The sequence below is a fragment of the Watersipora subatra genome, chromosome 2 (assembly GCF_963576615.1).
Source record: "Watersipora subatra chromosome 2, tzWatSuba1.1, whole genome shotgun sequence".
Lineage (NCBI taxonomy): Eukaryota > Metazoa > Bryozoa > Gymnolaemata > Cheilostomatida > Watersiporidae > Watersipora > Watersipora subatra.
Window position 1 is genome coordinate 68145794 of NC_088709.1, and position 27948 is coordinate 68173741.

The following is a 27948-nucleotide window of genomic DNA, read 5'->3' on the forward strand; positions in this document are numbered from 1 at the left end:
GACTGCTAATATTGCATTTCTCAACCAGCAGTACCCGTTCTTTTTCCCAATATTACTTTGGTCGTGGGCTGTATGACAGGGGAATTTCTAGTATTATTATCAGAAAAATTATTCGAATAAATTCTCAAAAGTTGTAACAAGTTCCTACTATAAACTTTTATTAGCACGCCAAATATTGTTGATCTACAATTTGTGTATTTTTCAATTTGTTAAAATAAATGTAAGTGGTGAAGGATTCAAAGGAAGGGTACGGTCAGAGAATATGACAAGCCATCCTTTGGTCAAACCAATTGTGACCCTATTCAGGGGTCACAATTGGTGGTATTTCTTGATTTATTTAATCAATGGTTCCTTGGTAGAGTCTCCAAGAGATAGAAACTATATAAGGACATCAGGAGCTTGAAGCGTCCCATAGATTTGTTTGAGCTCAAACCATGTCTCATGGCTTTGTTTGAAAATGTCTAAAAATTTGTTTGTTAGCAAAGGACTGCTCCAACTTTTTGCGACTGCTCTTAAATTTTAGGTATTATTTAAATTTCAAGAAACGTGATTATAGCTAAGTTGTACATAAATGCAAACTGTCACATTTAAATGTTTAAATTAGAAGAAACCCTGCAGGCTCATACAGAACCTTTAGAACCTTTTGTTGTATATTTACCTTCATAGTTGCTACTCTTCTGATGATGAATATACTATTACTTTTAAATAGCAAGATCATTACTGTTATTATCATCATAAAACCCTATTTTAGCAAAGCCAATAAAGCCAATAATGCCTTGCATCATTCCAGTTCAAGGCATTAAATATGTATTTTGCAGTAAACATTAATATTAGACTACAGTTCAAAATGCAATGAACATACAGCAAATTACGCAGTGTGAAACTTCCAAGCATTCCACTTTTTTTCGCTCATCTGGGCTTCTTATATATGTAATGCTTCTGGCTGAATAATTTCTGTCTCTTCAAGCTTGCCTGGCCGGGCGTCATGACTGGTTTTAGTATTATATGCAATAATGTGTCTGGCTTTAGCCGAGCCTGGTTATAGCCTCGTTATCAGAGCCGACTTGGTCCTTAACAGCCGAGATGGTCTCAGCTGTGCTGGCTCCGATCTTGTTGGCCGATCTGGCTATAGCCGTGTTAAGCCATGGTCACACGATGGCCGAACCGACAGGTTTGGTTTGGAGGTTGTTTTACTTCGGTTCGGCTAAGCAACATGTCACACAGCATCCAAAGCTACTTCGCTTCCTCGATACCATACGTATAAAGCCAGGACACTGTTTCATTGGTAGTTTTTATGTATTTGAGCTAAAAATATCTATTGTAAACAAAAAACTTTGACAAACAATTATTAATTATAATTACGCAGCAGATTTATCAGAAGATCGTTCAGCTGCTCAAAATAAATTACTCGATACAAAGATTTTGCCAACCCTTCCCTTCAACAAAATTATATTTTTTTTAACATACAGTCAAACATGGATAACTCGAACTTCACGGGACCGAGCGAAAGTGTTTGAATTATCAAAGCGTTCAAGTTATCAGAGCACTGTCACAAGTCCATGTATTTACTTATTTATTAGTAGATACATGTACATATACAAACTATAATATAAATCAAAAGCACAAATTGCTTGTTTCAAATTAAATGCTTCTAATGTAAAGTTTAAAACGTTTTTATCAAAAAGTTTAGAGATTTTTCTATCACTTGAGATTGGTTTGTTGTTTGAGGTGATGTTATTGCTGTTAAATAACGTGCAGGTGCATACCTTGATTTGACACTGTAGAATGAGCCGATCCGTGAGTTGCCGTATAGATTATATGTCGTAGCACCGAGAAGCCGATAAAGCTGTTAATCTGATAGCATTAATACCATGGTAAAAGCATCACTTACCTCGACTTGTCTCACCATTGCCTTAGACATCGTTAGGCTACATAAGACCTCAAAATACGATTACACACCAATTGCCAGGACATTTTTTAGATTGACATTGGCAAAACTTGATCGTTGTTGAAATGCTAAAAAAAAGACATCTTTTTCTTTTGAGCGTTTTACCCATGATCAACTTTGCCGATTTTTCTTGAAGTTTATGCAAAGATTACCTCACTTTACCTTGCTTCTGAAGGGCGATCGCTAAGTGGATATTTGGTATAAATCAAATTTCACCAAACCTTTAGAAAAGTCTTTGACAAAAATATTTTGCCGATGGTGGTAATAACGACGCTTATGAATTACGAAAAGTTGAGGTTTACCTCTATGGCTTGGAATAAAGTGATTTTTTAAAGCAATAACATATCAGTTTCGGTAGCCGTTGGGCAAAAAAACAGTTCGAGTTAACAGTGTTGAGTTCGAGTTATCTATATCAATTTATCATTACGTGGGAACGGACCAAAGAAACCGTTCGAGTTAACCATGTGTTTGAGCTATCCGTGGGCGAGTTATCCATGTTTGACTGTATGAATGTTTTTCTATGCTGAGTACATAACCAACAAAAACCGTCTTTATCATAGTACTGTGGTTTTACATAAATAAAACAGGCACGGTTTCTTCATCAGGATGAGTATGACACATTACTTCTATTCTACACGAAAGAAAACCACAACCATTGTCTTACATTTATGCAAAACTTAAGTGCAACATCTTACAGTTTTGCAACAATTGTAGCCTTGTCGTAAATTGCTTCATGTTGGTTATTTAACAAAATAGAAAGATCGTCCCATTTCTTTTTTAACTTTGCTCACACACACGTAAGGAGAAATGTGACGCGTGCTTGCTAGAATTTTAACCAGCCAATAAGAGCAAGGGTTCGGCCGCGAAATTTCAAGCAGGACCGAAATGGTTCGTTTCGACCAGAAATGTTTTTGGCCGAACGGTTTACAACTGACAGCGACATCGTTTTGCGTCGTTTAGTTCGTTTTGGCTCTTGTGTGACCACCCCTGTCATTGTACTCAATCGACTGGATAGTCTCTATCGATAGCTTGACTAATAGTGTATGCAGCTAGTTAGTGACCTCTTAGGGTGAAAACACACTAGGCGATATTTAGTGTGATATCGGTGCTGCCTGGCGCTAATCTGGGATAGAACTCGCTCAACGAGCTTATGCAAAGGGATAACCCTAGACATTCTCTATCACAACTTTATCGCTAGCAAGATGCGTTTTGATTAGTTGGTTTTTTCCAGAATGCACTTCAATGGCTGGTAATTTTTTCATATTGATGTTCACCAACGTACGTACAGCAACAACATTTTTTAGTGAGCTACGATTGAAACATTATCAAAAAGAACACTGAATAACTCATAGATTTAATAAGAACACACCCAGTTCTGTACGAAACAGCACACAAAATTACAAAGAGACCCAGTGGAAAACCAACATTCGAGAGTCGATCACTGTGCAGGTTGACCAATTTGAAAATGGTAAATATTTATTGTTTATTGCTGTTTATTTATTGTTATAATTATTGTTTATTTATTGTTGTTATTTATTGTTATATTAATTTATTTATAAGTATTTATTTATTTATTTAAAATAAACAACTATACTATAAAGTAAACTATATACAAAAACTGTAAAATATTACTGTTAAAAATACAAGAATCATTTTTTCTTACATTTTCTTGTAGTGTACAATCCGTGAGTAGGCCTAATAACAAAAGCGGAAGTTGTTTACATCATTGTCTACAAGGCGTCATATTGACTTAAGTGTATCAACAACTCTGAAGAAACTAATGATATGGAATTTTATTGTGACAGTTTGTGAGCGTGCCCACATTATCGTTTGCTGGTGAATCGCTCATGTGTGTTTAGGCACACTCCAGCGATATCTTCGCTCTCCTCATGATGCACGCGATAAAATCGCTTAGTGTATTTGCACCTTTAGCCTGAATACTACAGGTACTGTGTACCTGTACTGAATACAGGTACTGAATACTGTAGGTGCTAGTGTTCTGCAGGTTTTCGCTACGCTTTCATGTAGCCTATTTTAAAATTAGTTTGAAGACACTAATTTGACAAAAGCTAGGCATCTTGTGTGTGCACTCAAGAAATTACCACAAAATATTTGCTAGACAACTACAGTATAATGAAACATCTTCTCGGAGTTATTGCACAATATTTTAAGATTTTGCAGTTTTGTTGCTAAAGCTTGACAAATCATTTCGAGTGAAATGCTTTTTTTTTGTTTCTTTTCGACATATCTTACTCTCTGCTGTCCATGTTTAAGAAATCTGCTACCACCCCACCCCCTCCTCTCAATTTTCTCAAACATGTAACTCTGCCCTAAAATCAGCTCTTTTTTGCACCAATTTCTCAGCACAAATTTAAATATTTGCATCATAGCTGCATGATTTTTTTACTAACAAAAGTGCAAATAATGCAATAGTAATAGTATAATATATTGTTACTATGCAGTGCTATATATTACTAGTACAATGGCAGTCTCATGGGGTATAAGAGATCATTGTTATATGTAATCAGTATGAGCACAATTATTCCATAATACAGCAGAAGGTGGTCCAGTGGTGCAGTTGCTGGTGGCTTGGCTGCGAATTTGGATACTTGAGTTCAAATCTTGGGTGTTACATTTTTTTGTAACAGATGAATATACGGGGCTCTTATTGTAGTAAGGTTATTAGCTTGTTTTATTGACAATCAAAGGTATACCAGTAATCTTCCATAAGTGGTTGGGTATGACGAACATACCACTTGGATGTACCAAGCATTAAGTAATAGTTTGAAAATTCCTCATATAATCATTGTTTTGGAATAAATTGACGTCAACTGCTTAACAGATCATTTCAGTTATCCAAAAACGTGTTATCACAGTTAAAAATACACCATAAATTTTGTAGAAGCAATTTAATCGCAATTAGAAGCAGTTTTCATCAGTGATAAGAAGCATTATATCACTCACTGTGTTTCCATACGCATAGTAACTGATGAAAAAGCTTTTTTGCAGCAAAAATAAGCTTGAGACTAATAAATGAACCGAAAGTTATTTTATAAACTGATGACTTGAATATTACTTGGAATGCATGCGACATAATCCCAGTAAGCTGCCATGTAGTTGACAGGGACATAGAAACTTGTTTAAACAAAAGGTTTAAACTTGAAGTCCAAACATTATTTGTCCCCTTATTGGAGTTACGTTAAAGTGTGTGTGTGCGTGCGTGTGTGTGCGCATGCATGTGTGTGTGTGTGCGTGTGTGCGTGTGTGTGCGTGTGTGTGCATGCGTGTGCATGCGTGTGCATGCGTGTGTGTGTGTCTCAGTAAGAGAAACAAAAATGTTTGTATATTTGCTCATAAAAAAACTGATGCTGACTGAAAAATACATAAATAAAATGAAAATGTAAAACCATAAAAATCAAATTACTTGATGAAAATGTGATTAATATTCGATATACACTTGGATCTAAAACAGTGTTTGCGTAGGTTCACTCTAAATTTTATTGTAGACATACGCTTTGAAGGTAGTTTTGTCAAAACTAAGATTGGTGTGGCTTCTGAAGTTATTAACCTTAAGCTTTTAGTGGCTAGGTGGTAGTCATATAGTTGCTGGAAAGACTACAACTCTGAAACACCATTAAGCTTCATAGCTGATTTTACAACCCTTTGTAATAACTTCTGTCATTGGTGAGATGGGAGAAGACAACTACCAGATGGTAAGTCAGAACACTTTCGATAAAAGATTTATAGCATGTTTTGATGAGACTAGCGTTGATACCCAGATGCCGCAGTTTACTTATAATATATAGCCTTTTGTGAGCTTTGGATACACACTTTTCAGTAATGGCTTTAAAGTCTAGTTTCTGGTTCAGAATTGTGCCAAAAGGGGTGAATTCTAACACCTGCTCAATAGTCAAGTTGTTCATGACTAGATTGTAGATGGCAGGGTTATCACAACAGTTACTGAAGATTAACTCTTTAAGTTTTTAGAGTTTAGCAGATCATTATCTCCGTTATTAGAATGGCTCCGTTATTAGTTTTCTATGTGGCAGTCCCTGTGTTGATTTCTTCTCTAAAATGTACTGGATATAGAGCTGTAGCTAAATGTGTACTTGGTCACTACAAATACCAACCATACTTCAATAACCTGGCAAGTTTGACATTGATATCTCCGGCATTGCTGACCACTTCAGCGGCTTGCCGAAACTACATTCTATCGACATCAAAGAAAAGATTTTATCAAAATGGTGCATTGAAAGACTCAGCAAATCACTATTGTCTTTTATTTACAAGGCAATGAAAGGTTAGCTTTGTATATAGGTTAGGTACTTCGAAGAAGGAAGTTTGCATTAGTATCAATGGAAAAAGTGGTATACGCTTAGCAAATATGCTTCATCATACCTTTGCTAGGATATAAACCTGTCTAGCAGTGATAGCAAGCAGCAGCCAGTATGTGGATGTTTACAGTGCTCCTTTATATCTGTACGCTATATTCAGGTAAGCTTTCACCATATGATAGGAACCACAGATAGTCCTGGTTTACATTAATATATGATTGCCTAAGATGCTCTAACAGACAAGCTTTGAAATGCTTAAGGTTTATCACGATAATGTTTTAAATAGATGCTCTAACAGACAAGCTTTGAAATGCTTAAGGTTTATCAGGATAATGTTTTAAATAGATGCTCTAACAGACAAGCTTTGAAATGCTTAAGGTTTATCAGGATAATGTTTTAAATAGATGCTCTAACAGACAAGCTTTGAAATGCTTAAGGTTTATCAGGATAATGTTTTAAATAGATGCTCTAACAGACAAGCTTTGAAATGCTTAAGGTTTATCAGGATAATGTTTTAAATCTAAGTGTCTGAATAAATCTAAGCTTTGATTCACATATTACCATAAGTTATTCAAACTTCAAATTTTATGCTAATTAGTAGGAAATCTGACGATTGATTCATTTACTGCTAGTGAATGAGAGGAACTAGCATGGGATAGCATGCGCGATGGACCTAAAGGGTATCGAGCTGTTACTACAGTAATTTCTTCAAATGTTCATCATTGCGATCTCTACAGCGCTTGCCTTCTCTTCCTTTTGTGGTTCCACTTTGTACTAATGAGTGGATCCAGATTATAGTAGTCTCCCCAGAGTCATGAGTGGATCCAGATTATAGTAGTCTCCCCAGAGTCATGAGTGGATCCAGATTATAGTAGTCTCCCCAGAGTCATGAGTGGATCCAGATTATAGTAGTCTCCCCAGAGTCATGAGTGGATCCAGATTATAGTAGTCTTCCCAGAGTCATGAGTGGATCCAGATTATAGTAGTCTCCCCAGAGTCATGAGTGGATCCAGATTATAGTAGTCTCCCCAGAGTCATGAGTGGATCCAGATTATAGTAGTCTCCCCAGAGTCATGAGTGGATCCAGATTATAGTAGTCTTCCCAGAGTCATGAGTGGATCCAGATTATAGTAGTCTCCCCAGAGTCATGAGTGGATCCAGATTATAGTAGTCTCCCCAGAGTCATGAGTGGATCCAGATTATAGTAGTCTCCCCAGAGTCATGAGTGGATCCAGATTATAGTAGTCTCCCCAGAGTTAACTAAGTTCAAGAGTTTAATTGAGTTCAGGTTTTCAATTTTCCTTTATCATGGTTGGTCACCGACTGAGTCAGTGTGCGCCTATACTCTACGTATTTATTCCTTTTGTAAACACATAAAAAAAATTTCCAATTGCCTGGAGATTAAAATATTTAATAAATGTTATAGTATCTGTCAAAAATACTTTTCACTCCACAAGAAGCTAGTTTTTTTAGTCTTCTAATTGTAGAATGTTAATAAAAATCTCAGGCCACAGTTGTCACTGAGACTTTCTAAAACTATGCTAGGACATCATTGCGTGTCAAAAAAGTCGGAAAAATTATTGTTCCTTTTCTAAAGTTATGAGAATGTATACATGTATGTATACAAATATACATATATACACATGTATGTTGCATATACATGCCTCATGCACATAGTTGTACTCACACATTCTATGCATTTTGGCTATGCATCAGGTGTATGCAGGAGTACATGTATACATAGGGTCTATGTATAGACCAAATATATAGACATGAATGGGTTTGTGATACTATGAACAATGTTATCACAATTACCAAAGTATTGTTTGATTAACCCCTACCTACGGTAATATATTGTGAGCTAGGTTTTAGCAGTCTCAGTTTGATGTGTACCACACTGCTGATTAAAGTCATTTTCAGATTTGCTAAGTATATTGACTATACATCTGGAATATGCGGAAGGCATATGTGTATGCATGTGTATGCAACCCCCTATGCATATACATATGCCTTCCGCATATTCCAGATGTATAGTCAATATACTTAGCAAATCTGAAAATGACTTTAATCAGCAGTGTGGTACACATCAAACTGAGACTGCTAAAACCTAGCTCACAATATATTACCGTAGGTAGGGGTTAATCAAACAATACTTTGGTAATTGTGATAACAGTGTTCATAGTATCACAAACCCATTCATGTTTACATCAGAAAATAGTCCGCAGCATGGTGTTTTTATTAAACAATGCAGTTGCGGAAACAATGAAATACTAGTTCGATACTAGAAACTGTCCTGAAAGAAAATATAGATGTAGCAGTCCGCAACAGCCAATCATCATCATCAAAGTGGTGCACATTGCACAGACTGTGTAGAGTGCTAAGCGAATTATTGAGGGAGTTTAGCAGATCCAAGCTTTCCCAAAGTATCCGCGTTGCCTCGGTGATGCTTTCCGTTTACGGTGCAAATAATCGACATATAATTGTCAAGAAAACAGCGTCGACATAGTGTGAACCAGTTTATAACCCACGCTTTGATTGCTAGACTGAAGCTAGGCTGGAACCATCTAAGCCGCCTATAACATGCACATACATGTAACTTGCTACGATACAGACTTAGTACTAAAACTCTTTAAGGGTAGCATCTACCATAGCCTACCACACGAGTGACTCACCACAGGCTATTAATTACATACTATTTTTTACCTAGTGGACTGATCAGTGAATACTTTTTCATTTGTTAAACAATAACAAAGAAATTTGCTTACTGGGCTTAATTAAAAATCATGGCTTCCTAAATTTGACAGATGTAATAGGCATAAATAGCACAATACAAACAAATGATGTCAGAAAGGAAATATTAATAAATATCCTTTTGTCAATGTGTGTGTGTGCGCGCGCGCATGTGTGTGTGTGTGCGTGTGTGTGCGTGCGTGTGCGGGTGTGTGTGCGTGTGTGTGTGTTAGTCTGCGTAAATCTTTATATATATATATTTCTCAAAGTCCGTCTGTTGGAAATCCGTCTGTTGGAAATCCGTCTGTTGGAAATCCGGCTATAGCTATTATTAGAACAGCTGAGCTGGACAACAATACAGACTCAAAGTCATGGCTTACCGTCATTGGAAGCCTAACTTTATTAACTAGCTTAGTGAAATTTTCCATTGGCAATATGCCAGGCTACTAGCTTGAAAGGTACAGTTGTTTGACAAAGTTTTAAAACCTTTACAGTTGTTTTTATTTTTCTCTTAATTTATTTCAACTACACGACACACTTATCTCATAATATGTAATTTGAAAGTAAGAATGGCAAATGTTGTTATACGTTAAATACAAATCAATTTTCTGTCCAGAGACTCTTCTATTACACGGGCAACGCCAGGTGGCACAGCTAGTGTTTTATATACGAGTCCAATCAAACTTTACACTCACATGCTAAAAGCCTTCTGTCAGCTCACCAAAAATATGTAGTTTCAAAACTTTGTCTGGTGCTGGAGAACCAGACTTTTAAACACCAGTCTGCAAATTATCTGGTTGAAAACTAAAAAATTTCAGGCAATCTAACTGCTAGTAGCAACTATTTATCAACTTGACTATATATGATATGGTCAGTAATGCTATTATAAAGTAAATATTTGTGCTGTACATGTGAAAACAGTGCTCGTATAATGCAAATAACGAATTTCTGGCTGATTGAAAAATACTTGATGTAGTGTATTTGATAGCCTTAGCTTATGTCAGAAAATTGGAACTTTATTAGAGTCTAGTTTCCTTCTTACAAACTGCATTAGATATTTATAATTCATATCAACGCATTGTGCACTATATCAACTTTTTGCGATTTTAATTATGTAGTTGCAGACCCTGCCAATGCATTGCTGACAACGAGCTACCTGCTGCCACTGTTATGTTTATTGCTTATTTATTTCATTAGATAGATTATATACACAATTTTATCAAATTTTTATTTGGACGAAAAAATTATTAAATGAAAAACAGATTATTTAGTAGATTTTGAGATATTCTAATAGTGAATTATTCTTGTAATTCTATAGCAAATTCTAATATTGAAATCTATAGGATATGCCTGAACAGTTTCTAGCACAAGTTTAACTGTTTCTAAACTTGCTACCTGTAGGCTGTAAGAATCTTGGGTGCTCTCTGATTGGCTATGTGTAAGGAATAAGTGTAATGAATATATCTTATGTTAAGACTCCAACTGTATAGCCCAAGCTCCAGGTTACTGTATAGTCCTCACAATGTTGCTAAGGTTAGTGTGCAAGCCGTAGGGGCATTAAGCGGAAATAAATATCTCCTCATATCATCTTTAGAAAACATAGCCTGAGATCTTTGTTAATATTTAACGTTTGCAGGCTATACTAACTTGCCCCTTGTTGTACAACATACATATTCACTCAGTCCTAAGTGACTATTGGAATCTTCAGCGTATCTTCCTATAAAATTTTAATAGCCCATAGTGACATTTAGAGGACAATTCCATGTTTATGAGTGTACATGGGCATTGATAATTGCTCATCATGTACCTCAAGGCAATAATAGATATTTCGATAATAGATGTTTCTTTAGAGAGAACATGAAAAGACCCATAAAAGCTTATGCTATAACTTACTTTACAAAAATAAGTTTTAACTCCAGTATTGTGCTGCATGAGACAGAAATTTTGTATTATAGAGTTTTATGTTTTTATGTATGTGTTGGTTGTTGTATGAAACGATTTTGAAATAGTTTTGACTACTTTTTAGTTCATTTTTATTAGATCATCCCATGACCAAACGAGCGGAGCGAATGTTTGAGAGTTTTATGATAAATTCATGTGCACACAACTCACGAAAATTATTCATCAACAACGTCGTAAACCCTTGTACCGAAATCTCATCAAAAAATTTAACCATTTTTGTGTAGAGTCGTTTAAGTATAATAACAATACAAAACACATAAAAACATATTTAAATATGTTACCAAGTCTTTGAAAAGTGTCGGCATATTCTTAAAACTTACCAATCTGATCGGATTATACACAAATAGACAGATTAATTTGGCCGAAAATCGTTATTAAAATTTGTCAAGCCTTGCTTTTATCAAACTTAAGACCGGCAAATGAACCTCCAAGCGACAGAGAATAGAACCATTGAGTCGTGCGCAATTCACGAAATAATAGCATGCACATTTCACCAGTCTATAGCATTGTCGAATTGCCGACGGTTTCTGTAATTAATGTAGAAGTACTAAAATCGTTTTTTTGTTGATTTCAAAGTAACTGACATTTTAGAAACTTTTGAGTACTTTGGTATTCTAACTGATGTCCAAAGCATGTAAGTAAAGGAAATGACGATGAAATTTTTTTCTTATGCTTCTTATGAGATTATTACAATATTTAATTATTAGTTTGGATGACTATTAAAGTGTTATAGTCACACTAACAACATTGATGATGGGCAATATGTTACTGTTATTATTTTTTCTAAATAGTTTTGTTAAATAGATTTTCTAAAAATCTATATAAATATCACAACTTTTTGATATTGTTAGCTATGACGTTTTGAAATGTAAACAAAATTGTGCATTGGTTTTCTATTATTACTATGTTAATATTGGTTATTCTAATAATATCAGTGCATTTTACTTCTAATATTGGCCAATATTGCATTTCTCCTATTGCAGGGGGAGAGATATAAACATGCAATCTTTTCCTTTCATTATTGCTGTTTGTTGTACTGTATATAATAACACCCACACCCAGTACATTACAGCTACCATTGCAGTTATCCTATTGCAGCGCAGAGCCATTTGATTGCTAATATTGCCTTTATCAACCATCAGTACCCTTTCTTTTTCTTTTTCCCAATATCACTTTGGTCATGGGCTGTATGACAGTGGAATTTCTAGTATATTTAGTAGTAGAATGTATTAATGGTAAACCTGTAGAAAAAAACAGTTATAAGATTAAAAAATATAAACAATAAAACATGTAAATTGATATGCATAAATAAATTTTGCTTACTCAGAAAGTAATAAAATGTAAAATACAGACAATAGCGCAACGATACATATAAATTTAATAAGAGTTGATTAATGAAAAAGCAAAAACTACTTTTTCCTTAAACAACCTGCTAAAGCTTACTAATTACTAGCTTGCAATTTGTGCTGTCGGTCTTTGGGTGTTTTAAGTAATATTTGATTACATGGCTACCAAACATAGGTATTAAAATGGGGGTTTAAAAAAATATTACATAATGCCTTTGTGGCCTACATTGAAGATGTAAGAAATGAGTGACAAGGCTAACTCAGAAACATTGTGGGTATTTAAAACATTACATACTTTTGTTCAGCATAGGACTTTGAAGCAGAAGCAGTAGAATATAGGTTCAATTCTCTGGTCGCGCTATGTTTTGTTAACCATCAAACTCTCTCTACCTCACATGATTTGATTTGATTAAGAAACTAGTTTATTAACTCTTTGATACTTTATAACTATCTTTTCACGATAACCGACAAAGATACATAGAGGTCGACCTTGACCTTAAAGAAAAGTTCAGGCTTAAACAGTCATTTGGCAATGACAAAAAGTAAATCTGTAGAAAACAGGCGATTCATGGTTGAAAGTGTTGTTATTACATGTAGCAATGACTACAATTTTCAAGTTCTGTAGTTATAACAAAACAGTATAAAATTTAATACTGACTGAGCATATAAACAGCTTTTTTAGTTATTTAATCAAATATTTTATATTGTTAACCTTACTTTGTGGCTGGAGATAAAAGTGCCAAAAAACCTTTTAGGGATAACTTTATCACTATCGAAAGTTACTCCAGCGTTATAGTATAAAGTTCAGGCTATTCTAGTAGTTGCAGTTTTACAAGTGGTTGTAGGTTTACACTTGAATTGAGCAGCAGTGGATCTAAGCTACGTATGTGTAGACACAGTACAACAGGCATCAACAATTGACCATACTGTAGCACGCAGTACAATTGGACAAGACTTCAGTCCTGCCTACTACTATTGTGTGCTACTTCCTTCTAGTACTGCAGTCTTGTGAGATGCAGGATATCCTGCAGGAGATCTACAGGATATTTCAATAGAATACAACATGTATCTCTATACTGAATTACAAGGTTCGCCATGTGCACACTAACGAGTACATGAGGCCGGCAAAAGTTTTTCATTTTACTTACCTATCAAAGAAGAAAAAGGTTTCGCATTAATGAATGAAGTTTTGTTTGCTTATATAAACAGGGTGGTTTCAGAGCTGCGTAATAACCTAATTTTTTTCTTTATACTGTTCAGTACTATGTATAGAAACAGGCGCGAGTGTTTGTGAGCTTTCACTGATTAGCAGTTATATTACTGCATACTGTTTAGAGGCGGTGACAGCTACACTTAATTTATTTATTTATGTAAATTTTGAATAAATTGAATAAAAAAATAAATTTGAATATACAACATATAACCATTGCAGAAGATGACACTTTTAGCTGTTTTGAAATATTTAAGTTACATGGTATCCAAATTTTTGCTATTGAAACCTGCATTAGATATAGGTAGACAATAGGAAAGGATGCAAATGAATTTATGCTTATACTTGAAACAAAGAAAGTTGAGGATGCATGATAAGCATAAAAAGTGCTCCTAGAAATTAGCTGGCAGTTGCCATTCAACATGAGCTTTAGTCATCAATTTATAACAAGTAACTTTAGAGATTAGTACATGAGCAAAAATGGTTTGATAGTCTTTTGCTTGTTGTCATGATGAAAAACTGAACTCAAAAGCTCTTATATAGAAAATCTTTAATTGATACCCAACCAAGCAAGGCTGCTCCTTGCAAGTTGTTAAAAGGATATTTCTTAGTGTGTTGTTTTAAGTCCCATGATTGCAGGCATTGTGTCTGACATGGTCTCTATGTGCTGTGTTTAGAGTGGGTGCATGCATGTCTGCACATACAACTATTACTACTACACTGGCAGTCTCCTGCGCTGTGAGAGCTCGTCATGCGTAATAAATATGTGCACAATTATTCTCATAATTGAAAAAGTGGTTGAGGAGCGCAGTGTCCCAAAGTCTAAGTATTGCCAGACTCATTTCCAGGGGAGGCACTCTTTTTTCTCGTAACGCTATTACTGTGGCTTCTAAATTACAGACAGACAGACGGACAAAGGAACAGACACAGCTCTTATTATAGTAAAGATCATGTGACATTATTTGTTGGTTAGCAGCATCAGGATAAATTCCTAAGTCGTTGTCTTAATCAGCAAAAAATAGTGGTTATTATTTTAGTAACGCCACAATTATCCCAATCACTTGTTCCACCATCCTCTCCAATCACTCAAACTCTTCCAGCCGCTCCAACATTTCAAACTATTTTTGCTGGTCCAGCTACTACAACCATTACAACCACTACAACCGCTACGACCAATTCAACTGATCCAACCAATCTAACTACTTCAAGCGCTCTAGATGATTTTACTGGAGCTGGTGACAATGTGAATTTTAGTAAGTATTTTTTACTATAACAATTTATTTAGCTATGATATTTCACATCAAAACTTGTTTGTGCAATTTCTCATAGTTAAAAGTTCTTTTTAAAATAACAAGTGGATAAGCTGAAAATGGAGTAAATTGATTGTTTTAAAGTTTGTTATTTTTTGAAGCATTATAATGCAGCTCAACTGAGAAGTTATAGCGAAGTTTGAAGCATTATGTATTAATATGTATTTTGCACCACTAAATAATAAAAGAATAAGCATTTTTGCTTATTGACATGTTGTTTTTTTATCTTTCAAAATTGAAGGTTATGATATATATTTTACATTTACCAGAGGTGTACAACTATCCGATCTGAATTTTTTGGTTTTTTAAATGTTCGGGAATCATCAAGTTTTTTAAATTAATGCAAATTTCTTTGCATTTTTCTACAAGCAGCTAAACTGTTGTCATCACAAGTTGTTTGTGACCAAATAAAACAACTAGGGAACTTTTGTATGTGAGTTTTATTCAAAAACCTTTTCAAAGCTACAAAAAATATTTTAGATTAATTTATGTTTCACCTATTTTTTTAAACGTTTTTAATAAAGTTTAGACACGGTGTCATATTTTCTCTAATTTAGGTCTGAAGAGACATTTGATGCTTTTCCTCTCAAGTTCCTCCTGTCAGCACATAACCGAACAAATACAAATGTAATATGTTTAGAAACAAGCAGAAAGTACTCTAAAATAGTAGCCTTTATGTAGCTGGCTTCAGAGCAGCGGAACTTCCAAATCATCATCAAACCTATTTTAAAGCAGACTTTTATTTATAAAATACTTCAGTTGAACATATAGTTAAACAGGTCAAGGTCATTTCCAAGATTGTCACTATTGCCATAGCTAGAAACTATCTATTTATTTTAATTTGGAGACTAATTCTGTATACATTGTTACATATTTTAGCGTATAAAGTATATTTACAACAAAGTATATTCTAATTGATTAAAAGTATGCTCATTTTAGGCTGTTGAAGCTGAATATTTAGAAAAATCTTTTTACTATCTCAGACAAAAAACCCATTAACAAGGCACAAATTTTCCAAATTGATGTTTGTTCACTCTTTTATTGCTAGTTTGTTACAGGAGCTGGCTAGTGTTTATACTTTTTAGCAACTAAAAGCAGATCAGGTTCCATTCTAAAAGATGAGCAAAAAGTGGCTATAGGAGCAGGAGTAGGAGGAGCTGGGATTATTCTTGTCATTGTCATACTAGCTTCCTTCTTTTTAATCAAATCTAGACAAAGGTATGTAAGAACTAATGTAGTCCTTACCAAGTTTATAAACTAAAAAAGTGGTATTATATGACAATATATAAAGCACTGACTTGTAATTTAATCTTAATAGTCTCATATAACTCTTTTGCGTTTCAAAAGGTGATCCAAATATCAAAGGTAGTGGCTTGAGATTGCAGCTTGTTTGCCATAAACAAAATCACACGTTTCATTAAACTTAGAATTTGGACTTCTACAATTTGTAGCTGATACATTTGTAACCTTTTAAAAAAGTTCTAGAAAGTTAATACTTCAATGGTCTTCTACTGGATTTAGAGATATCAATTCTAGATGCCTCTGCTGAACGCACTCCATTCAAACAATATTAGAAGTAAATTACCCAAAATGCAACAAGTTTAAAGCTCATGTCTTGTATCAAGATTAAATTTTATAGGAGCAATGCAAGGGGGGACAACAAGGAAGTCATGGATATGAGTGACTCAACTACCTTACCAAGGAAATGTGAGTTGATAGAACCTATCCACATTCTTTATTTAGATGGCGTGCAACCATAATATATGGTAAAGTTTTTGTTTTAAAATTTGGCTCGCTCTAGACACCATATAGAATCCATAAAATTACATAGCTGCCTCTGCTTTGTGAGAATATCTGCAAAGATGTTTTTACAGTTTTATACTGTTTAGCCTGAGACATTTCAAAAATGTAAAAATAATTTCAATTTAGTGAATTTTCAACAGAACCTATATCTAGCACTGTGAACTTTCTCATTGGTCAAGCTGAACAAAAGGCTTTTAAATGTGAAAAGTATCGTTGTCTGTGTCATTGTCAACGTTAGCATTTGCATTTATGTTTCAAATCTGCTGGAATGTAGTAGAACTGCTAACGCATTGTTATTATTGGCATTATTATTAGTACTATTATTAGTATTATTAGTGTTATCATTATTATTATTATTAGTATTGTTAGAATTATTATTGGTATAGTTAGTATTATTAGTATTATTATCATTATTATTAGTAGTATTATTAGTATAATTATTATCAGTAATATTATTAGTACTATTAGTATTATTATTAGTATTATTAGTATTTTTATTATTATTGGTATTATTATTGTTGTTAATGTAGGCATTAGCTGAAAACTGAACATGAGCTGAAATCAGACTAAGTCTGCCAAACCAGATAGACTATTGTTAATATTATTAGTTTTATGTTATAATATGTAATTATTTTGTTTGTATGTAAACTTTAGCAAGGAACTTAGGTTTCAGCATGTCTGCTCGTGCTTCTAAACTAGTTAACTATGAATATATTATTTTTGCTTTTTTTGAACCTCTGAATCAAATAGATTTTTATGAGGCAACTAAAATAGTGTAGTCATGTATTTTCTTATCTTACTTGTTGTGCCAGTATCTCAAAATTCTTAAGTATGTGCTCTTATCACATTTTGTCAGTCGACTACTCCGTTGAGGTCATTTTGCTCACAGTTAGCGAAACCTTGTTTTTCTGCTTCCTGTATGACTTCTGATAGTTTAGTCTGGCAAATTGTTTCAAGATGCAGTTTCAGTATTTTTCTGTTTCTTCAAATGTCTCCCACAGCCTACATCTATTGTTTTTCTGTATGACATCCATTGATCAGGCTGATATAAGTCTTGTTATGTCTTCTGCAATGATAACATCCTGTATCTTTTATCCATCTGTGGCATTTGTTTTAATACTTATTTTGTCTCTTTGGTCATTAATGCTCTACAAATATTTGTAAATAGAACATCCCTTCTTTCCACACAAAAAGAATTTTAAATTTAACTTGAACTTTCAAATTCTTTTCAATCCCTCTATGATTTTCTTCCAATTTATTGTTTTATTTTTTCCATTTATTTACTCCTTTTTTATAATTATGACTAGTATAATTTCTGTAACTGCTAATACAATGGCATTATTATTTTTGACATTTCGCATTTTATACATTTATCTAGCCTGTCTTGACAAGCTGTTGTTTTTGCGTAGTTGTCCCCCCATCGAGCGGCGAGCAACAACAGCTTGTCACAAGACGTACTGCACCTGATGCATCAGCTGCACTTATAGGGAGTTGTTCTCTTCCGTCTATGCGGCTTGGTTGCGATGTTATGTCGGTCGCTCCATTGGTAATCACAACGAATTTTGCGCAAAAGTTTATGTAGAAAAAATAAGATTATAACGTTTAACCAGCGATCAGTCTCTGCGGTAAACTTTAGTAGAACTTAAGAACTTAGGTAACAACAGCGACTAAGCATGTCGTTATTTGTGCGCTCAGTCAGTTTTATTTCTATTTTTGTATCAGTCAGTTTTATTTGTTCTAATGGATTTTATTTTAAGTTTATTTTATTCTTAAGTTCTACCAAAGTTAATCACAAAAACCGGTTTTTGGTTAAACGTAATCTTGTTTTTTTCTACATAAATTTCTGCGTGAAATCCGTTATGATTAGCAATGGAGCGACCGACATAACATCGCGGCCAAACCGCGTAGACGGAAGAGAACAACTCCCTATAAGTGCAGCTGATGCATCAGGTGCAGTACGTCTTGTGACAAGCTGTTGTTGCTCGCCGCTCGACGGGGGGACAACTACGCAAAAACAACAGCTTGTCAAGACAGGCTAACATTTATCCCATTTATTTCATTTGTGGGAGGTCATTTGACTTTGTCTTTTAATGATTATCAAGGTATGACAGAGCATCAAGAAAATGCTTGCAGTGAGCACAGTAACATTGACTTAGCAGCTGAGCGGACACCTGTAAAGTTTGTCAGTCATTTGACAGGTGCTGACTCATCGCAAATAACAAATTCTACAAAAAATAAAAATGGGTAAGAAAGCCTATAATTCCGTTTTTATAAAGCTGTTGTACAGCTTCTTTGTTTTCTCTTGTCGTAGACTAGATTAATTCTTAACAAAACTATTAATATGTGTTGCAGGTGCAAATCTAGCCCTACATCTTAAAAATGCTTAAAAATTATAGAAGATAAATTGTGCACAATTTGTCATAGCTGGATCTCTGTTAGTTTCTGTTGCAGAAAACAACAACAAAGTTCAGGAGTTAAAGACATCTATACTAGAATTGTCAAGGTCGGGAAAAAAGAGAGCACATTCAGGTAAAGTTCTGATACTGTGGTACTCGACGCTCAAGTTTTGCCAAGCAAGTCTTTGACTATACATATCTATTTGTAGACATTTTCTTGGCCCATCATCCTTTTATTTGTTGGTAGTTCCTAATTAAAAATAAGTTTTTTCTATTAATGTTAATAATCAATATAATTAATTTTTATCAATGATCGTCCTTCAGGTTCTTCTAGAACTGCTGCCCTGTAACAAACTGCAACATATTAAAAATTTGATTAATAGATTTGTCAGCGAGTCATTCTTTTCCCCTCAGCACAAAAACTGCATTTGGTAATTATCAGTGGAAGTGGGACACAAGAGATGACGCAGTGTTTGTTGAAGCATATTTTTTACAGCCTGAGACAGGTTTCATACGTACCCAAGTCAGATACTCACAGAGAGACCAAACACACCCTTAGCAAAGTGTCTACAAACTTTAGTTGTTTTACAAACAAAAACAAAGTTTATAAAAAATTGCCAAGTTGCTGCAGTAACAGCTTTAAATTAAAATTTCAGTTTGAGCAGCGTTGAAATTGACTTGTGTCTCGTTGCAGTGCAGCCCAAGATCTACGTGTAGATCCCACCAAAACAAACCACACTCCGCATGTTGCTATGGTAGACAATGATTTGTATGGCACTGGGTAAGTGAATTGCACTTGGCTTTTTTATCTGCCTTTCCTCACACTAGCTTTGCATTCATATTTCCAAATTTTAACTAATTTGATTTTTGTAAAAAAATTCAAATATTAGCAAAACGCCTGCATATTGCGAGGAGTTCCATAATTTGCAGTATTTATACATCAAAGTGGTTAAGTTCCTCTAGACACCTCATTAGTGTGTCAAAGTTACTTGATATTTATAAGAAGTAAAACAAATATCCTAATAAAGCTTTAATAATATTCTAATAATAGCACAAAAGATGTTGTTAAACACTACAGTCATTTCTACTTGCAAAATCAACCAAAAAATGTTAAAACGCATAGTGTTTATGCAGGCTGATATGCACCTACAGGCATGTATGGGCCCACGCAATGACAAGGTAATATTTATTGATACGTATATGTAAGTTACGGCATCTAGCATATTGCTTTGTAACACAACTTTTGCTCTATACTGAATATGTTTTAGTAGATTAGCCTGTGGGTATTTCTTTGAAAACAGCATCTACTGCCTATCAATAAAAGTGTTACATAAGGAATAAATATGTCTATTGTTACAGATTTGTTGTTACACATTAAAACTACACACTCGATAATGAGTACGTCCCGTCAAAATATGGTATGCTGTGTACATACTTGTGATAGCTATAAAGAATTTAAGTGCTGCCTTAACAAAATATGTACAACTTCTAGCAAATTTATAAATGTTTGCGCCATTTGAACTATCAGAAGCAGATATAGGGTCTAAAATGTTGGCAAAAGACTTTTAATGATTGTTGAAGAGTCTGTAGAATTGGGTAAGAAGTTCAGTTTGTGTAGAATTAAGAATGATGGAAAATTTTATATTGTTTCAGTTCAGCTGAAGAGCTAGATACCGCCATAACTGCTCCATGCCACACTCCAGATGTAGAGATGATAGACAATGATTTGTATAGCACCGGGTAAGGGGATATCGCTGCCCTGTCCTTACCTGACAGCCGCATTGTGTGTAATAACTTTGAGCACAATTATTCTTACAGGTGGAAAGGTGATTGAGTGGAGCAGATAGCATCCACTTTACATACACTACCTTTACATCCGTGTATTCAAATTTCAATTTTTTTTCTCTTTGGTAAATATAAATCTCATAGTACAGCCCATAGTACAGCCTGTGAACTAAAATTATATTTACTTTAGGTAATGAAGTATTGCAAATAGTGCCTGACAGTTTTGACGTATTATAATATCTATTATATGACTCTGAGCACCTGATCAGTGCAAATATAATTTTTATTTACAATTCATAAAAATTATAACTTTTCTATTCTGTTGTAAAAATTCAATAGATGTACTTTTAAGCAAGCCAGGGTCAAGGTCATTGGTACAGTTTAGCATATTATGACTAAATGTGTTTCATACTTTTCAATACATGTTTTGGCTTAATTCTGCGTTTTATTGAGTATTTAATATAGCATAAAATTTAATTATTTATTTAATTAGACTATAATTCATGTTTTTTTCATAAACAATCTGATTTGCTAACTCTGGCTCTGTGTTTCAAATAGCCATGCTACTGTGCATATAGGCCTCATTACACCTTGCTTTTTTATCATGTTATTATTTTATGATTTAATTTAAAATAAAAGAAACAAACAAACTAAATTTTAATTTTTCAATTACCGTTTGTGGTGAAATCAAATATTAAAAAGCAAAGCTTCTATGTTAATAAGTTATCAGAACAAATAGCGCTGTCGAAAGCTGCAGCAGCAGCACTTTTTATCAGCTGTGATATTCTTTAGTAAAACACTGCAGCAGGGCTAGACAAGAGGTCAATATTAAGTACAGAACCAAATTTTCAAGCCATAACTCACTGCCATACCGATAAAGCCATCTCATTCTTTATTAGTGCTCGCATGTGCTGCAAAAGCCAAATAGGCTCATAGAATCTCAGGCTAAATCAAATCTTTGGCTCCATGTAAGCAAAACTTGTTCCGCGATAAGTTTCACCGAGACACTTTTCACACTACTGTGTTAAACATATCGCTGATACCAATAAGAAGTGTGTAATACCTAAAGTCCCACTTTCTATTGTTAGCTGTCGATTCTTGATTGTGCAGCTTTTGTAGCTCACAGCATACTATTTAGCAAGTTTTTGGCAGCAGGTGAATTTAAGGTAGTAAAAATGTTATAAATACTCACTCTTCTAAACTTACCATAAAACTGTATATCTGGTGAAAGCTGGCTTAAGCTAGTGGAATTGTGCAACAATAACTCTGTACGGAACTCACAACTTGAAGTCAGGCATGCATTTTTACTCCATTGCATTTTCTATATTACCTTATAATGTGTGTTTCATGTCGTTAAATGGTTTAATTTCATTAGGTAAACTAGTAAATTTTTTGACAAACTTAGCCTTAGCTTTAGAATTTGTTCTATACTGATGACACGTGTAACTATAGTTTCATGGCTATTGTTACAGGTAACAATAATAAGGAGATATTGGATACCCTTCTAGCTACAAGAGTGCCATCTGTTACGTCAAGCTAAATTCAACCAACATTTTTATATAATAATAGTTACTTATATTACATGCTATATCACACTTTTGCTGTTTTCAAAAATTACATCTCCACTGATCTACCTAAGTTGAGTTCAATTTTTAATGTGGGCAGCTGAACTTTTTCAACAAAAAAACGTTAATTTTATTGCCAATGACGTGGCTGTGTAAGAGGCTGACTTCACTGGTAGGAACTAGTCGTAATAAGGAGTTATCTCTTTTCTAGAACTTTCTTGCGGTTTTAAAACAAAATAATATTTATTTAACTTAGGAATTAGTAAAATTGCACAATGTTCAATTCAAGCTCTGTTTGCTGACCTATAGAGAAAATATTTGCTGCATGCTGTCATTTAATAAACCAATTACACATTATTTTAGATAGCGAGTCTGAACTTTGTATGAAATCTTAACACTTACAGCGATTAAGTTGAAAATCTTCATAACACTTATACACTTCATTCATAGCCTTATGTGATGCCTTCTTCATATAATTATGTACATCGTGCTGACGCTAAGGCTAGCTTGTTTGTGGTAAATAATACCATACTAGCCTATTTAATTGTAGGTATATTTTATAAGGTTATTCTTTAACTGCATGTATTTTGTTTGCAATGATTCTGAGTTAAACTACCAATGGTATTTCAGTGCAAATTTTTCTTCTCTTTTTTAAACTAAAAACTACTTTCATGTTTAGAGTTTTAATACTATATAACTGTTTATTCTTGCTGTAAAGAGATCGTATTTCATAATAACATTATTTTTGCATTTTTATAAACAGGTCATTTCTCTTTGTTAAAATTTGTGATGTCATAAAACTAGTTGATTTGCATACAATATTTTTACCCCAATCAGATTTTATTTTACACCCCAAGAAAATCCTGAGCATGATTTTGCCTGACAAGTGCAGAGATTACTAAACACCGGAGTTAAACATCATCAGCTGAAAAATCAATTCATCTGTTTTTATACAAATAACAATATAGTGTCTCCACATGTCTATGCATTCTTGTAAACAACTTTTCTTATGAAATTATTACCCAGACAACTCCTAGCGCAGTGAGAGATCATCATGAGTAATCAGTATGTGCACAATTATCCCATGGAATGGCAAGGTGGTTGAGTGGTGCAGCGGTTAGCACACCGGTCAGTAAAGTGGAGTATCTGAGTTCGACTCATAAACGAGGCAATCTTTTAAATGCTTTTAGCATAACTTCGGACAGACAGATACAGCTTTTATTACATTAAAGACTAGGACCCTGGCAGTCCAGCGTTCTGTGAGAGATCGTCAAGTCTAATAACTAAAAACAAAGTTATTTCAAAATGCAACACAGTACTCATGCGGTGGCAGTAGTTAGTCTTCTAAGCCGAATGTTGTGAGTTCGAATCCTGATAAAAGCAATATTTTTTCATAATTTTTGAATTTTGTTTCAGACAGGCTAGCACAGCTTTTATTACAGTAAAGATTTTTTCGTTTTTTGTCAATCCACTCACATGTTTGGCAAAAAAACTGGCATGTTTGTAATACAAAAATTTTGAGAAGCTAAAAATTTCTACACAATGAAATGGTCTAGTAATGAAATGGTCTAGTAATGAAATGGTTTAGTAATGAAATGGTCTAGTAATGAAATGGTCTAGTAATAAAATAGTCTAGTAATGAAATGGTCTAGTAATGAAATGGTCTAGTAATGAAATGGTCTAGTAATGAAATGGTCAAGTAATGAAATGGTCTAGTAATGAAACGGTCTAGCAATGAAATGGTCTAGTAGAAACAATAAACTAAAGAGAATGTAGCACTGATAAGCAGAAGCGATAAAATCAGTCGTGAAAGCTGATCAGCATGCAGCTCAAGCAGCAAATACTATTTTTTGTTCATTTATTATGACAAAAAACGTGTAGACATTTGTAGACATTCTGTAGACAAAAACACTTGTCTACACAATTCGTATTTAGATAATTTCATATCTTGTTTTCTAAAAAGTGCAATTATGCTTTTAATATTTGTATGTAATTTTATGTAAAATTTATAGTAGCGAGTAGTACACAAAAGTGTGAAAGTGCCAAGCCAGTTTTTCTACTATAGAAAACTTATTTCTTGTCAACAGATTATCTAATAAATATTGAAATGTTAGTCTTTTTAATAGCAAATCATAGAGCAAACGAAGTGGTAAGAATAAGGTAACAAACTCAAGATGAACCTCATAATTTATAATTAACCTCAGCATTGTATTTAAACCATATCTCATTGTGAATGTTGTATGGGCACACAACAGAGAGCAAACAAGTAAATATGACACGCTAGGCTGGTGGCGCGTTAAGGAGGAAGTTTTTCCTCAATATTTGCACAGCCGTCTAAGATAGGAAAAGCAAGCAGTGCTGCTTTAGATAATCGCAACTAGTTGATACTCAGTAAACGGAGAAGCCTGGACTGGCATTTACAGCGCCTTGAGTAATAGTTATGCACTGACTACAACATGTCACGAAGAATTCAGCTGGCAACATTACTAATTCTGACAGCTAGAGCAGGTGGGTTAATAAATTCTTAGACAAGTCACAAATAAACATATGAAAGAATCGAAGTTTGAAAAGAATTTTAAAAGGGCTCATAATAAGTTATCAATTACCATTTATATTATTATCATTTATATTTAATCATTTTTACGTTATCTTTTGTTGGTATGTTTTTGTTTTTAACTTAGGTGGTTAGATGCTGACTGTAATTTATTTTTCCCACACTCATCTTTGCTATCGATGATAAGATCAGACAAAAAATGCATTTTATAGGCTAAGGTTTGATTCAGCACTGCATTGAAGTGTGATTCATGCTGACGTCTCTCATAAGTAAGAGAAAACTGCAAAAAAACACCTCATTAGTAGGTGGGAATCATAAAAAACATTGTTTATCAGCTAATAATGAACTTTGTTTGCACAGCATTAAAAGAATTTTTTTGTTAACAGTTAACATCTGTTCTCGTGAGCTCTCATATTGTTAGTCTCATTTAACTCTTTCAAATTAACAACTATACTTGTTAACATTTACTTTGTCTCTAGGCTTGCTTACCGAGGGAATAACGTTGCTTCCCGTTGTGTTTCACTACAATCCTTTCACATTTGCTAAAATATCTGATGCCCCCTTCATTAAAATTCACCTCATGCACAGACTGCTAGACTCCAAGCACCAGGACTTTACCCGTACATTTCAAACAAATTAAACTTTTGGTGCAGTTCAAAACTGTTTTCATAACCTTAAATATCTTATTTACTCATTCACGTTATAAAATGTAAAGCCTTATATTATAGATATAATTTTACAGCAGTTAAGTTTAGTGTTACTTCTAAATCAGCAGTTAACAAAAGCTACGTTTAGCATTGCGTCTGCAGATCATCATATAAAGTGTCGCATCCTTCTTGATCCGTTACACTGCTAGCCGTTATGAATCTTTATTAATTATAACTTTTTAAGGCTTTTTCAAAAATAAATAGCAAAAGTTTTGATGATTAAAAAATGCTTTCTCATCCTTCAGAATAGCAAATCAATACCTTGTGTGAGCAGTTGTGGCTCGAGCTTAAAACAATCTCTTACACTATCCTTCGTTTTTTCGTGACGCCATTCTATCATTGTCTGCCATCTTTATAGACAACTTTTATCGTTAAAAACATAAAGCTTTTGCAAGAAATTATTGCAAACAATGCTTTTGTTAGCAAATTTTTTATTTTAGTATCAAAAAAGACCAAAAAATACTAATAATTAAGAAAATAACGATCGTTTTCTACAAATATGGGGGCTCTTTCGTGAACGAGCGCATGTGCAAACAGGGTGATGACGTCAAAATAAACGATGAATTGTTGTCGCTCCCTACTATAATAGTATGATAAGGGGTGTACAACCAAAAGCGATGCAGATAGTCATTGGAACCTTAAAAACCATAGGCCACAGACTGACCTCCTACCTCACTAAGATAAGGGGTAATAATTATGTCTTTTAGAATGATAGAGGAATCGGAACTTCCAGGGATGGCGAAAATTCTCAGAAAAGTTCTCCACTAGTATTTAACTAAGTGACAAGCCTTAGGTCCTTGGACAGGTTCTGGACTCACTATTAAATCAGTCAAACGACAGTAAACACTTTTTTAGAATAATAATAATAATAGTTATTTAGTGAGTATCTAATCTTAAAAGAAAGCAAGAAATAAGAAAACACAGCTCATAAAGCAGCAAGCAAATAATTTTAGCAGCATAAAGTACTAGCTGTGCTACCCGGCGTTGCCTGGGTATTAAAAATCAATTTATACACAACGAGAGGTAATGCATGTAGTTGCTTGCCACTTGCTATAAGCCTGGCACATTGCCAATGGATAATTTGAGTAAGCTTACTAATAAGAGCTACTTTTCCCCATGGTGTTACGCTGTCACGCTGCGTCGTAACACAGAGAGGTAGCGCATTTGCTCCCATAAAGAGACATATATCGACTAATGAATCCTTTGAGCTCGTGTGGCTGAATTAGTAATGCAGTTAGACTGGTGAAGCGGAGGTCTGAGATCAAATCTTCTGTTGTACAGAGTTTTTATTTTAAGATTTTAATAGCTATAGCTGAACAAGCACAGACACTAACATTGAGAAATATATATGTAAAAAATATGGTAACTTCAGAATAAACATGGAGGATCATCAAAATATAGCTGCCCATCTACAGAATGCTTTGCTTTTAGAGATATAGCATAACCTGCAATTTCGGGTACATTCTTCTGCATTAAACAGTCCCGTTCTTTATGTCACCAGTAACTATTTTGTACCCTGTGTCATGAAGTAAGGGAGACCACCTGTCACACTACAAAGTACTAACTGCAGGTATTATGATAGCAGAGCCTACATTCTAGCAAACCTTAAGTAGTTCCTGTTTTACAACGTGTCAGTCAACTTACAGATGTGATAAGTCACAAAAGTAAATATCAGTAAGTGTACATGTATAGCCAAAGACTGAATCATTAGATGAAAGGGCGTCTCGACGATTTTTTGTATAGATTAAGCTTCTGCACGCTTGCAAACTGAAGTACCTGTTTTCAATAGCACAATCCATGGAGCTAGCTACTTAGTATTACTGCTTATCATAGCACAATCCATAGAGCTATATACATGTATTTAGTATTTTTGTTTATTATAGCACAATCCATAGAGCTATCTACTTAGTATTTCTGTTTATTAGTACTATTGTTTATTAGTATTATTATCATAGCACAATTCATAGAGCTATCTATTTAGTATTACTGTATATCATAGAACAACCCATAACAATATCTACATAGTATTACTGTTTATCATAGCACAATCTATAGAGCTATCTATTTAGTATTACTGTTTATCATAGCACAATCTATAGAGCTATCTACTTGGTATTGCTGTTTATCATAGCACAATCTATAGAGCTATCTACTTAGTGTTCTTATTTATCATAGTACAATCCATAGAGCTATCAGCTTGGTGTCCTTGTTTACCATAGTACAATCTATAGAGCGATATACTTAGTATTACTGTTTATCGTAGTACAATCCATAGAGCTATCAACTTGGTTTTTTGTT

The 27948-nt window shown here is 34.2% G+C and overlaps 1 protein-coding gene across 1 annotated transcript in view; it reads left to right on the top strand.

The window, feature by feature from the left end:
- Nucleotides 1-27948, top strand: part of LOC137388475 (uncharacterized) — a 57636-nt gene that overhangs the window by 17836 nt on the left and 11852 nt on the right. Inside the window, exons 17-24 of the mRNA XM_068074961.1 lie at nt 1030-1176; nt 14568-14783; nt 15926-16058; nt 16480-16547; nt 18746-18887; nt 19095-19172; nt 19734-19820; nt 20693-20779. Coding sequence (XP_067931062.1) covers nt 1030-1176; nt 14568-14783; nt 15926-16058; nt 16480-16547; nt 18746-18887; nt 19095-19172; nt 19734-19820; nt 20693-20779 — 958 coding nt within the window. The remainder of the gene's footprint in view (nt 1-1029; nt 1177-14567; nt 14784-15925; nt 16059-16479; nt 16548-18745; nt 18888-19094; nt 19173-19733; nt 19821-20692; nt 20780-27948) is intronic.